The 13,533-nt window shown below is 36.9% G+C and overlaps 1 protein-coding gene across 1 annotated transcript in view; it reads right to left on the bottom strand.

Annotated features, from left to right (window-relative positions):
- Window positions 1-13,533, bottom strand: part of LOC136263016 (uncharacterized) — a 128,442-nt gene that overhangs the window by 29,323 nt on the left and 85,586 nt on the right. The window contains exons 27-49 of the mRNA XM_066057455.1: window positions 8,968-9,137; window positions 7,466-7,624; window positions 7,305-7,411; window positions 7,073-7,179; window positions 6,887-7,010; window positions 6,780-6,838; window positions 6,499-6,710; window positions 6,328-6,449; window positions 5,105-5,231; window positions 4,387-4,564; window positions 3,931-4,262; window positions 3,750-3,825; window positions 3,565-3,680; window positions 2,140-2,220; window positions 1,801-2,069; window positions 1,593-1,740; window positions 1,485-1,537; window positions 1,181-1,430; window positions 937-1,130; window positions 730-884; window positions 538-590; window positions 366-482; window positions 179-309 (exon numbers count right to left, since the gene is read on the bottom strand). Of these exons, the coding sequence (XP_065913527.1) occupies window positions 179-309; window positions 366-482; window positions 538-590; window positions 730-884; window positions 937-1,130; window positions 1,181-1,430; window positions 1,485-1,537; window positions 1,593-1,740; window positions 1,801-2,069; window positions 2,140-2,220; window positions 3,565-3,680; window positions 3,750-3,825; window positions 3,931-4,262; window positions 4,387-4,564; window positions 5,105-5,231; window positions 6,328-6,449; window positions 6,499-6,710; window positions 6,780-6,838; window positions 6,887-7,010; window positions 7,073-7,179; window positions 7,305-7,411; window positions 7,466-7,624; window positions 8,968-9,137 (3,340 nt within the window). The remainder of the gene's footprint in view (window positions 1-178; window positions 310-365; window positions 483-537; window positions 591-729; window positions 885-936; window positions 1,131-1,180; window positions 1,431-1,484; window positions 1,538-1,592; window positions 1,741-1,800; window positions 2,070-2,139; window positions 2,221-3,564; window positions 3,681-3,749; window positions 3,826-3,930; window positions 4,263-4,386; window positions 4,565-5,104; window positions 5,232-6,327; window positions 6,450-6,498; window positions 6,711-6,779; window positions 6,839-6,886; window positions 7,011-7,072; window positions 7,180-7,304; window positions 7,412-7,465; window positions 7,625-8,967; window positions 9,138-13,533) is intronic.

The following is a 13,533-nucleotide window of genomic DNA, read 5'->3' as shown; positions in this document are numbered from 1 at the left end:
ACACTAAAGTTCATTAAACAAAACCTATATAAATGCTCTCCAGAAACTAAATGTGTAGTTTATACAAGTCTAGTGAGACCACTCTTAGAGTATGGATCAGCACTGTGGGACCTCTACTTACAATAAATCAGTTTGTAACAGTATTTTCAGTATTCTTAACTGTAAACCTTACACTAACCGCTTATCCTGCATGACTTGATAATAAGCTGAACAAAACTTCACAATTGTTTTTATGTCATGTACTAAATCTGGTGGTGGTTTGTTAGGGGTCAGACAAAGGCAACCTTTAGCAAGTGTCTTTAAGTCTTTCTACAGAAAAAAAGCAACAAACAAATCTACATAACAATATATAGGTACTTATTTACATGAGAAGCAGTTGGTCTAAACAGACTAACAGCTCTGTTAGTTTTTGCTGCATCCAAGACGTGATTTGTGATGCCAACAAATGCAACCTCTTGTTGATCCAAGTGATAATGTAGCACCTATGTATGATAACAGCTAATTCAATGTACACAATCATATACAAGTAGAAACAACCTTTAATGATTCGTGACTTTCCTCAGGCAAGCCAGCTTCATCCATGAATACAACTAAAATAAATTTGTAACTATCACTCATGCACATAGGTGCTATGTAGTATGTATGTATGTATGTACTATACACCAATGTATGATTTCTGATATGACTAACAGATATTGTTCTGTATCACATAAATGTGTATAAATTTACCACATCGTATAGGCATAGAAAAACCACCATGACTTTGTTGCCTGTTTATAGCACGTTGGAACACTGTCTCAATTTCTGTTGAGGTAGTACGTCGTGAACACTGATAGTAGTGTGGATCCAAGGACTTAAACACCTCAGTGTTACGGAAAAGTGCCCTGCAAGATACACCATAACTGAACATGTTATAACACAACAACCAAACATTACTCTCTAGATTCAGGTCCTTTAAGGTTAGATATGGTGAGGTTGAAAGAAAGTGTTTTTGATGATCCTGGTGCACCCACAATAATAAGTGGAGTATTAGTTACTGTACAAATTATTGTAGCAAAAAGGTTCTCTTTTAGTGCTTCAGTCTTGGCTATACCAGTAGGTAAACTGAGTTTGTTAATGTAATAATTCATCTGTGTGTATAAAAACACATATTAGTGCAATTACCTCATCATATATGTACCTCATCACTAAAGGCTTTGCTAAATTTTACACTATAACTTTGAATCTTTTTATCCAGCTCTTTAATAAATCTTGCTCGATAATCAGTATTCAATCTCATATAGTACACAAGGCCTAGAGCTACCAGCAGAGCTCTTTGGTTTACTTCTAGTCGATCTAAGTCATCTCTGATCATAGGATGTTCAGCAATGTGAGCATCAGGCATATCTCCCGTAACCATTGTAGCAGGCGTGGCATCTTCTGTGCTAGGTCTGTAACATGTGTAAATCTTGTTATATTGTATAATAGCATACACACACACTTACATCATTAAAGCTTCATAGGTTTTGATTATCCAACAGTAAAATGTAAATACTCTCTAAAATGTAGTAGCATTGACTGGTACTGAAGCAAACATACAGTACATCACATACTTGAATATCTCTTTGACTAACACAACTTGAAGCACGAATGCTAGCATCACTGTCACCCACTCCAAGCTTCTTTAGTTGCTCAAATGCAAACTGTCTTATTAGCCCTTGGCATTTTACTACCAGCTCACTAAATGCTATATTCTGTACACTGGTAAATGAGTACACATACAATATAAAAGCTGGAGAAAACATATTAAGTTTAACTAACTTGTCAATTTCATCATCATTGACCATTTTCATTTTTGCCTTAATATAGTCTGCTTCTTGCTCATCATTCAATGACCCATAGTTCCACATGAGGAACTTTAATGTGGGATGCAACTTGTGTACATAATATGATCCTCTAAACCAAGTCTCAGTTTCAGAATCCTCCGGAGTTTTATTAGACTCAACATCCTCTCTATTTTGATGAACGGCTAAGCTATTACCTCTATGAGGGTTACAAGCTGCAATCAGAAATATGTTTGACGGTAGAGGCTAAAAGAATTGAATATACAAGTAAACAATTACATATGTATGCAGTACACAAATATATAATTATATATACCTGTCCCTCAAAACTTTGGTCAACTATCATTTCTTTAAACAAACCCATACAAGATGATGTGTTGAGTTCGTCCAAAAATACCTAAAGGTTAAGAAAATGCAGGTAAACACATAACTGTAAAAAAATTAAAACGTAGCTTACATATTTAACAAACATAGCTAAATTAAATAGTGCCCAACACATTGCATCTACGTGCATTTAGAAGTGACTACTAGCCCACCATGTTTATCATACAGTATGATAGCATTGTATATTAGGGATCATGAAGGCTTTGGTTTTCTGGCCAAAAGTATTGCTCCAAAACCAGCTTCACAATCCATCCTAGTGCCTTGGCAACATCGGTTAGGTATAACCAAGCCCAAAAGTGCCTTCAGTACAACCCTAAATGCTTTTTCCGATAGGGAGCCACAAGATTTAAAAACAAGATAACGAAATTATTCAATGGAATTTTCTACCAACTGACTATAACTGCCTGATGCCTTCAGACAAGTGGAACTAGATAACAGCTAAGGGTACGGGCTTACTTTTTCACTGTTTGACGTCGCTTCATCGCATACCACAGTAAATAAAATGCATGCATCATGGACTTACCTTTGTCCTCCTTTTTGCTCCATTTCTTTTGCTAACTGCTCAAGCTGTCAAATTGCAGTTACTGTAGCATGATGCATGGCTTCTCGTTTGAAAATGAAAAATCGGCCATATTTTCTGTAGTAACTGGATTGATTGCAGAGACGTTCTTTGTTTGTAGCACTGTGTAACAGGCTGAAAATAGGTGACAGCGAAGTGCAATGGCCATGTTCAGTACACGTAATTGATAGTTGCAGGGTGCAAATCATCCGTATTTCAAGTTCATGGTGGCAGGATTGATTGCAGACGCTGAGGCACTTCTGCTGTTCTTTATTTGTAGTGCTGTGTAGCGAATTGTAGCTACATAGCTGAAAGCGAAGCGTAATGGCCACTCCACTTTCTAGTCAATAATTGATAGCTGGGGTGTGGGTTCAAACGAAAACATTATCGCTGGCGCCATCCTTTCTTTTGATGTAGTACGTGTGGGTTCACCGGTATAATAATGTTACAAAAAAGTAAACAAACAAGTAAGACTGAAGTAGGATTAAACATTCACTAGTATATCTGCAGGCGTAGGTGACTTCCCCTAGTTTTCCTACCTTTTTCTACAATTTCTAATCAAACTTAAAATTCCTATTCTTCCTTATATACTTGTGCAATAAGTAGCAATACAATGAAACAAGGTACAGTAAATGATAACAACAACTGTTCATCATCAACACCTATACATGGTTGCTATTTTGGACATCAAAGTAATCTTGATTACAAACTTTATTAATCACAGCGTTTTAACTATAACATAGCATGTATACAGTCAGCTATCATTTCCATGCACTAGAACAACAACAATGTGCTTACAGTAATTAGTGGTTCTTGTGCTGTTTTCACTGGCAGCTTCTTAGCATTACTCTTCAACTGTTTAGCTAGTTTAATAATCGGTGTGAAAAATTCTTGAATCTTCAATGGGGTTAGTGCTATTAGTGTAGATAGAATAGCACACATGAGACTTACTGTGTATGTAAATCTACAGTAGTTACATATACCTGCATGGACATTGAGTTTATAAAACGTAGAAATCAAGTTGCCATTGAGCAAAGTACACAGCATTTTGGCAGTAGCCTAGAGATGAAAGGGAAGGAATAACAATATTGCTTACATTACAAGTTTGATGTCACAGTCATGTGTAAAAAATATACGGTGATGTATATTCACTGGTCAACATACTTTTGGGGTAGACTCTTTGATCAATTTATTTAGTAAGTTAGCAACCACTGAACCATCTTCAGCATTAATGATAATTGGTTGGCCTTCACTGGCAACAGTTTCAACATCTATCTCAATTAGTTCAAGGATAGGTGCAGTACTGATCAACTTTAGAAGATCCTTGTTAACACACTTAAAATTCTGTGTATCACTATCTTGAGGTGTATGTTCCAACAAAGGCACTAACTGCTCCTCAGTTAGAGAATTATTATGGCTTAGTGATTGTTTATCAAAATTCCAACCATGAGTATTGAGTTTCTCCAAAGAACTTTTAAGAGTGTTGTCTTCAAATTCTAAACATTCATGGCATTGTGAAATATAGATACAAAAGTACACATGATGATATACAAACATAAAAATAATGGATGGACATGCATAAGGAAAGGCAAACAGACATGAGATTGCTATCAAACATACCACAAGATTTCTTGTACAAATCTTCTACAATTCTTCCTTTCACTTTCCGCCATTCACTGGTCAAAGCATGATTCCATAACTTAGAAAGCATATTAATTAGTGCAGTCTTCCCCACACCAGTTTCTCCCTCAATGATCACTGGTATACCACATTGACGACGCTCATGAATATTTAACATCTGCACAGATAAGTAGTATAAGCATAACAATAACAATTATAAACAATGCACAGTCTGAACAAAAAGCTAGCTGATGTCTTTTAAGAATTCATAATTCAAAAACCAATTGGCTCCCTAATTATTGATGTAGCACATGTTTCTATATCACTGTAGCCCCTCCACCAGAAGCGGTTCACAGAATAAACAGTTGTAACCAGGACTGGCTCATAGAATTTACTTACTTTTACATATGTAATACTTTCATGAATTATGCTATGGCCATGCAATTTTCAGCACTTATTCAGTTTGTAATTTAAATGTACATATTTTATTTTGATATGAGTTGATATATGGTAATACAATGGGGTGTAGCTACATGCCCAGTTTTTGAGGTCCTGCCACGATTCCAGAGGCTTCAAAAGTCTCAAGTGAAAACCTCATATAGACAATAAGTTTTAACGAAATTTTCTGTGTTTATTAACATGAAATTTGAGAGACAGCAAGTGACATATACATTACATTAGCATAGTTGCTTTGTTTGAGTATGTACAGATGACAAACCTTCACAGTATAGTCAAGTGTCAACACATAATGTGACTCATCAATGTCTTGTAGTCTTCCATCTTTTAATTTAACACCAAGAGCATGTGAAAGATATGAATCAAATGTTTTTCTTTTCAAAAGTTGTCTAAGTAAACCAAGGACATGAGAATACAAATATAATATAAATTCAGCATTGATTCTATACAAGTACAAAGAAAAATTTGGAATTTTCAACTAGAGTAGGGACCATAGCACATCAATAAAAAGTACTGAAACAAGTTGGAGTAGTGCACGATATTAAATCACAGTAAAACAATAAGTGTTATATCCCTACTGTGCATTTTCAAATAATCTTGAGCACAGTAGGGATATAACACTCCTTATTGTTTTACTGTGATTTAATATCGTGCACTACTCCAGCTTGTTTTAGTACTTTTTATCGATGTGTTATGGTCCCTATTCTAGTTGAAAATTCAAAATTTTTCTGTGTACTTGTTAGTTAACTTTTTTTGTAAATAATTATTATGACTGGTGAACCCACGTATACCGCATCTGAAGTGACGCCACATGCCCCAACTATCGTCTGAAAAGTGAAGTATCCATTATGCTTCGTTGTCAACCTGTTACACAGCAGTACGAATCAAGAACTGTTTGAAAAGCGCCTCTGTTATAAAAATAGTCACTATGACAATTACAGATGATTTCCATTACAAAGGGAAGCCATCACGTGCTATCGTCAAATTGACACTTTTTGCTGTCAACAAAGATGAATGGGACACAAAGGAGGACACTGGTAAGTCCATGAAGAAGGCATTGCACGTACTGCGGTATGCCAAAAGGCACCTGTCGGGCTGAAGCAACATCAAACAGCGAAAAAATCAAGGCTGTAGCCTTAGCCATTATCGAGTTACGCTTGTCTGAAGGCATCAGTCAGTTACTTACTTACAATTACTTAGTCAGTAGAAAATTCCGTTAAATAATACTTTTTAAAATTCCGTAGCAATTTGTTGAAAGCATTTTGGGTCGATCTGAAAGCTTGTTTGGGTTTAGTTTCACCTAACCAATACTGCCGGATTGTCGTTAGGAGAAATCGAAGCTTTTTTTGGGGTGATATTATTTCGTGGGCCATGCCTACTCCTTTGTGGTCCCTACTATACACTACTATCGTAGTGTATGATATTGACATGCATTCAAATAAGGACATATATCTTATAACTACAATACATATTGTAGTTGCATACATTACAGAAGGAATTTCAATTCCTAAGACTTTAAACTTCATAGCCTCATCTTGATTAAGATTTTCTCGCTTCAGTGTGATTAACTGAATGGTGCCTGAACCTTCAGTGACTTCGTAAATTAACTGTGTGTAAAGAATACAAATTATGTTCACCAAATAATAAAGTATGTACCTGTTGACGTGATTGTGAAGTCCAATTGTGTTGGACCTCAACTTTACAAAGTTCAGAAACTTCATCTAGCATTGTTTTCATCAAGACTTCACCAAGCTTTCCAGTGTTTGAATAATGAGAGGTGTTACTCAGCAACCTCAGCATCCCGGTATCAATCATTCTCTTAAGCTTATCTGGTTTAACTGTTTCACTATCAAAAGGTACCCCATAACCTGTGTGCATAGACGCACAGCATAGCATTAATCACATTTAAATTAAAAGTGTACAGCTACAGTATGTACCTGAATTATAATTGAAGCCAGGAAACCTTTCCAAGAACTTACACCTTCTTTCCATATATCTAAATTTATCATAATAGCATAACAGTTGGATACTTAGAATTCTTTACTTGATAAACAATTGTTGTAGTACTTTGCTTTTAGTTACATGTGGTGGCATGTGCCTTTTAAGAAGTTGGCGGCACTCTTCTACCTTTAAGTCAGGATCATCACCAAATTTCACTAACTTTTTAACTATAAATATGAACAAAATATATGGAATCAAAGTAAATATAAAGGTCAGCAAAAAAACTTACTATTATCATTATAAAGCTTATTGATACCCTTTTTGAGATTATTCCGATTGTCATAAGCACGCAAATACTTGCAAACCAACTGGACACCTTCATCAACATCATAAGGTCTACAATAAACCATACATACGTGCATACGTATTCTATGCAAACAATTATGCATCACTGAAATAGCTAGTACACTAGATAGTAAAAACAATACATATATGGTTGTAGCAGGGGAAATTGTACAAACCTTGACTTATCAATTAAAACTTCTTTTCCAATCATATTAAACACAGGAATCTTTTTGTAAAACCAGTCAACTGAACTTCTCACATTTTCTTGTGCATGTGATGGGATCTACACACCATGCAACAGAACATTACAGCAAATAAAACAGGATATGCAACATACCTCCACAAATATTTTCCAATTAAGACCACCAGGTAGTCGAAATGCAATTCCAGTTTTAAAATCCTCAACATATCCAAATACCAACAACTTGAAGAAAAACCATGCTAAAATGTTCATCAGTCTATCATACTTTGCTTTCTCCTCTGGTGTAGCAGTATTCTAATAGCAGTAATTGTTTCAAAATAAGGGGTCAACAATGAGAGTAACATGCTAAATTGAATATAAAAGTTTTGCATTTCTAACATTAACTAGTGTAAAAGCCATACTTCAAAGAGTTTACTAGGACACCTTTGACATAAAAATTTAAAGTCACAAATACAGCAGATGAGCACAATGTATGGTATTGCATTAGCATTCATAAAGCCATATACTATATGCAAGTCTTTTACTTGGAAAAAAGCCATAGCAGCTGTAGTCACTGATACTCATCCTTTGGATACTAAGATATTCTACTCCTGCTGTGATAATTATAATTATTGCTATTGCAAATGCTTATTGTGCATGCATGATAATACAATTGTTGCATGCATGTGTTGTTGCTGTTGCATGCATATCATGGCTGCTGTTGATGCATGATATACCGTATTTTTATATTTATAAACCGTTAAAAATATTTCGTCAAAGATAGCGTCCGACAAAAATTAATTACGTGAAAAATTTTTACCAATGTAACATTAGAGAAGTTGAATAAATTCGGTTAACTGCTTTCTGACCACCTAGATCGAAGCTTGGCCATTGGCGTTTCAAGAGTATGTCTTTGCTGTAGTATTTTAATAAAACAAGAATGGCCTCCTGCATCCCAGGGGAGAGCTGCTGCTGGGTCCTCGCCTAGGGATTTCGCCGCCAGCAATAGCATTGGCAATGATGCCATGCCATATGATAGACAGCCACTACAGGACCCATTTAATGAAGTATAAATATATATATACGAATATGTAAATTGCATGGAATGAACTTCTAGCTACAGCAATTCCACTCCAGTCCACTCGGCTGGAGTTTGTGACCGGCGGACAACTCTTAGGGTGCAGCCTCCTGGAATGGAGATACCACACTTAAGTTTCACTGCTTGTTACTCTGCTTCTCCTATATACAAAAAGGACAATATAATTTAAACGAATTAAGAAAGCCACATAATTCATTGTTAAAAAATTTTCAACACTTGAGGACACGGGCAAAATTTTAACACGAAAATTTAACTCGTGAAAATTTCTTGCAGCTTATATTTATAGAAATAAGGTAGTTAAAAAATTCTGAAACTGAAACATGATATTGCTGTTGCATGTGCATGATATATTGGCTATAGTTACATGTATTGTGTTGTGGCATGCATTGGACTGGATTTATCATTATTGTCATGCATTTGTTGTTGCAGGCTTGAGCTTATGGTGTACAACAGTACTCCTCTACCTTCCTCTGAGAGACATTGGATACCCATGTTATAATATTATGAATATCACAGTGAGTATTATATAGGCTAGTTAGTTAACAAATGATTAACTTACTGCTAGTGGTCCAGGAGCAATACTAATGTTGAAAAAAATTGAGCACCTTTGATCTGATGGAAGTGTTCTAAGTTTGGAGATAGCATTCAGTACAGTAAAGGATTCATTCACTGCAATAATCAAACAGGGGTCACAAAGCTGTTTCTTGATGTAGTGTGTTTTCCCATCACCTACGTAGTACAATTAAAAACTTCGATACATATGTACACACACAGGCAGAAATCCTGCATACAAACACAGTACAGATTACATGTGTATGCACATAATGTATGCATATAAAACAAATTTTTGAATTTAAATTGTTATGTTATAGTTATATCTAATCCAAAACAGCCAAGCTGTAAAAAAAGAGTGCGGCCCTGAGAAAGGCTATGGTGAAAAAAGATGTGAAATCCAAGGTGGCGGCCAAGAAATGGCTGTGATGGTAGGTTAATGGTAAAAATTTTAATAACGACAATTCAGGTGAATTTTGTGCCAAGACCAAGCGGCACCAAATTCACCTGAATTGTTGTTATTAAAATTTTTACCATTAACCTACCATCACAGCCATTTCTTGGCCGCCACCTTGGATTTCACATCTTTTTTCACCATAGCCTTTCTCAGGGCCGCACTCTTTTTTTACAGCTTGGCTGTTTTGGATTAGATTTCACTTCTTTTTGTATTTGTATACCCCAAAACCGGCCATAAAGCCGGCCTATGGCCGGCTTTAGGGCTTTTTAACCTGTCATTTTTTCTTTACTACAGGAAGAAGAAAAGATGAAGCAGGGTGATTTCTTTGTAGCTAACCTCTCTGCAAGGTGATCCTTCTGGCTGATCTCTCTACCGGATGACTTGTTTGTAGCTGAACTCTCTACAGGGTGATTTGTTTGTAGCTGAACTCTCTACAAGGTAACTTCTTCTAGCTGATCTTTCTACAAGGTGATTTGTTTGTAGCTGAATTCTCTACAGGGCAATTTGTTTGCAGCTGAACTCTCTACATGGTAGTTTCTTTGTAGCTGAACTCTCTACAATGTGACTTCTTCTAGCTGAACTCTCTACAGGGTGACTTGTTTCTAGCTGATCTCTCTACAGGGTGACTTATTTCTAGCTGAACTCTCTACAGGGTGATTTGTTTGTAGCTGAACTCTCTACAAGGTAACTTCTTCTAGCTGATCTTTCTACAGGGTGATTTGTTTGTCTCTACAGGGCAATTTGTTTGCAGCTGAACTCTCTACATGGTAGTTTCTTTGTAGCTGAACTCTCTACAATGTAACTTCTTCTATCTGAACTCTCTACGGGTGACTTGTTTCTAGCTGATCTCTCTACAGGGTGACTTGTTTCTAGCTGAACTCTCTACAGGGTGATTTGTTTGTAGCTGAACTCTCTACAAGGTAACTTCTTCTAGCTGATCTTTCTACAGGGTGATTTGTTTGTAGCTGAATTCTCTACAGGGCAATTTGTTTGCAGTTGAACTCTGTACATGGTAGTTTCTTTGTAGCTGAACTCTCTACGGGTGACTTGTTTCTAGCTGATCTCTCTACAGGGTGACTTATTTGTAGCTGAACTTTCTACAGGGTGATTTGTTTGTAGCTGAACTCTCTACAAGGTAACTTCTTCTAGCTGATCTTTCTACAAGGTGATTTGTCTGTAGCTGAATTCTCTACAGGGAAATTTGTTTGCAGCTGAACTCTCTACATGGTAGTTTCTTTGTAGCTGAACTTTCTACAATGTAACTTCTTCTAGCTGAACTCTCTACAGGATGACTTGTTTGTAGCTGAACTCTCTACAGGGTGATTTGTTTGTAGCTGAACTCTCTACAAGGTAACTTCTTCTAGCTGATCTTTCTACAGGGTGATTTGTTTGTAGCTGAATTCTCTACAGGGCAATTTGTTTGCAGTTGAACTCTGTATATGGTAGTTTCTTTGTAGCTGAACTCTCTACAATGTAACTTCTTCTAGCTGAACTCTCTACAGGGTGACTTGTTTCTAGCTGATCTCTGTACAATGTAACTTCTTCTAGCTGAACTCTCTACAGGGTGACTTGTTTGTAGCTGAACCTTCTACAGGGTGATTTGTTTGCAGCTGAACTCTCTACATGGTAGTTTCTTTGTAACCAAACTCTCTACAATGTAACTTCTTCTAGCTGAACTCTCTACAGGATGACTTGTTTCTAGCTGATCTCTGTACAGGGTGACTTGTTCCTAGCTGAATTCTCTACAGGTGATTTGTTTGCAGCTGAACTCTCTTACATGGTGGTTTCTTTGTAGCTGAACTCTCTACAAAGTGACTTCTTCTAGCTGATCTATCTACAGGATGACTTGTTTCTAACTGAACTCTCTACAGTGTGATCTGTTCATAGCGGAACTTTCTACTGGGTGATTTGTTTGCAGCTAAACTCTTTGCATGATTGTTTCTTTGTAACTGAACTCTCTACAAGGTAACTTCTTCTAGCTGATCTCTCTACAGGGCAATTTGTTTGTAGTTGAATTCTCTACAGGGTGATTTATTTGAGCTGAACTCTCTACATGATGGCTTCTTTGTAGCTGAACTCTCTATTAGGTACCTTCTTCTAGCTGATCTGACTACAGGGTGACTTGTTTGTAGCTGAATTCCCTACAGAATAACTTGCAATGTAATATAGCTGAGTAAATTATACATGCAGCTGAATGCTTTATTAGAGTGACTGTTCTATTAGAGTATCTCGATCTCGCATTTGCTGCACGTAGTTGCCTTTCGAATCATAACTCAGTGATTTGTAATCCGATTCTTCTGTACTACTGCAAGAACTTTCTATGATGATTATTCCAGCTACATACTGATTTTCAGCTCGTTGCTCTAAGTGGTTTGCCTGGTAGACACGAAAACTAATAGTTTTTTTATTCATAAAAATCGATCGCGTAATTTTGACACAGGTTGGGTTTTGTGTCATATCTCCATGGTCTTTATCCCGATTCCTTTCAAACCACAAAAAGGCACTCCTACGATGGTTGCTGCATCCACATATCAATTTTCAACTGATTCTTCCAAGGCGTTTACCCTGTAGGCGTGACAGACCTTCGACCTTATTTTACGCAAATAATCGGTCATAACTCCGTGAATGTTCATCGGATTCCTACCAAAGTTGGTACGGAGATCCGCCTTAATGAGCCCTTTAAGTGTGCCAAATTTCAGCCCAATCCCAACACGCATTCGTGTTTTATGGCGAATTTTGCGAAGTGTGCGAAATGAAGATGAAGAAAAAAAACGAAGAAATTAAAACGAAATTTTGTTCGCCCGTATCTCGGAAATGGCTGGAGCGAAGTTCTTCAAATTTGGTATGTAGACTCCCTTAACTGGGCGGCACGTCTCTAGCAAATTTGGTTCCAATCGGATATGGAATCACAGAGCTACATAGGTGTGAAAATTGCGTTTTCTTTCTTCCTGTTAATATACTCACGGTGTGGCGCGCCGGCTTCTTGGGCCGCACGACACACTATCGTGTGTCTTGATCCCGTTACAAGGGTGATATCATTGTTATTACATGAGTCTGAAAGGACAAGTGTAATAACAATTGATATCTTCTGAGTATACAGGATATAACTATTTTATATTCCATGGCACGGGAGTGCGCAGAAGTTTACGGATGGTAAATTAAGTTCCAGTTTGATTTCCTGTTACTGTGCTCATGATTTCATCCGAATGGTGTGGAGATTCAAATTCATAGCTACAAGAGAGACCTTGCATACTGCCTACAAACTGTAGCGAAGGGTGGTGTTACGAAGCAGCAGTTCCAGGTACAATTTGCCTTCGTCAGAAGTTGGTATGGTGGTGTCGCGTGGTGTGCAAGAGGACAGAAGACCAACAAGTGGCTACCATAGTCCGAGATAGAAAGATGAAGCTATGGGTTATAGAAAGAAGTAATTTCTTCACCAAGGTGAATGCTGGGACTGATTGTTGGAGCAAAAATTGGCACAGACTGTTCTTGACATTTGTTAAACTATTGTATTGGTAACTTGTAGTGTTACTGTGTAAAGGATTAACTGTTTTCTTGTAAGATTTAGCAGGTGTAAGTGTCAATATTTCCTTATTCGGCTCTTTGTTCCAATGGTAAACAATACCATTCACGGTTATTATGATGTCACGAACAAGACTGAGTGGCTCCACAACAGGGTGATAAGTTAGTTATCACTGGGTGATAACTAATATATTGTACAGTAGCAGTGCTGCTCTGTCTAGCTGTATGGTAGTTATAACCCAGCGCGGCACTTTGACACTCCCATGCATTGAGGTAATCTATACATATGTGACTGTCTCAACAAAATAACGACTTGTTCACACAAGCATGCGTATTGAGAAAAAAGAAATTTAAAAATTATTCATAAAATTACACATGCTACAAGAAAAAACATGAAAGTTTTTATCGGGCCAGTGCTTGAAGACAGAAGATCCAAATCGATTGAAAATATACACCACTCTATTCGCCTGCTCATGGAGAGTTCAAAAATCTTTGTTTTGCTTTTGTAGCTCCAACGGTATGCATGTCACATGCATTTGTTTATGATGCGTTAAATGTTATCAAGATTGTCATCATTTCTTCTACTCATATACA

This window comes from Dysidea avara, chromosome 8 (assembly GCF_963678975.1).
Source record: "Dysidea avara chromosome 8, odDysAvar1.4, whole genome shotgun sequence".
Taxonomy (NCBI): domain Eukaryota; kingdom Metazoa; phylum Porifera; class Demospongiae; order Dictyoceratida; family Dysideidae; genus Dysidea; species Dysidea avara.
This window is presented reverse-complemented; position numbering and strand designations above follow the sequence as displayed.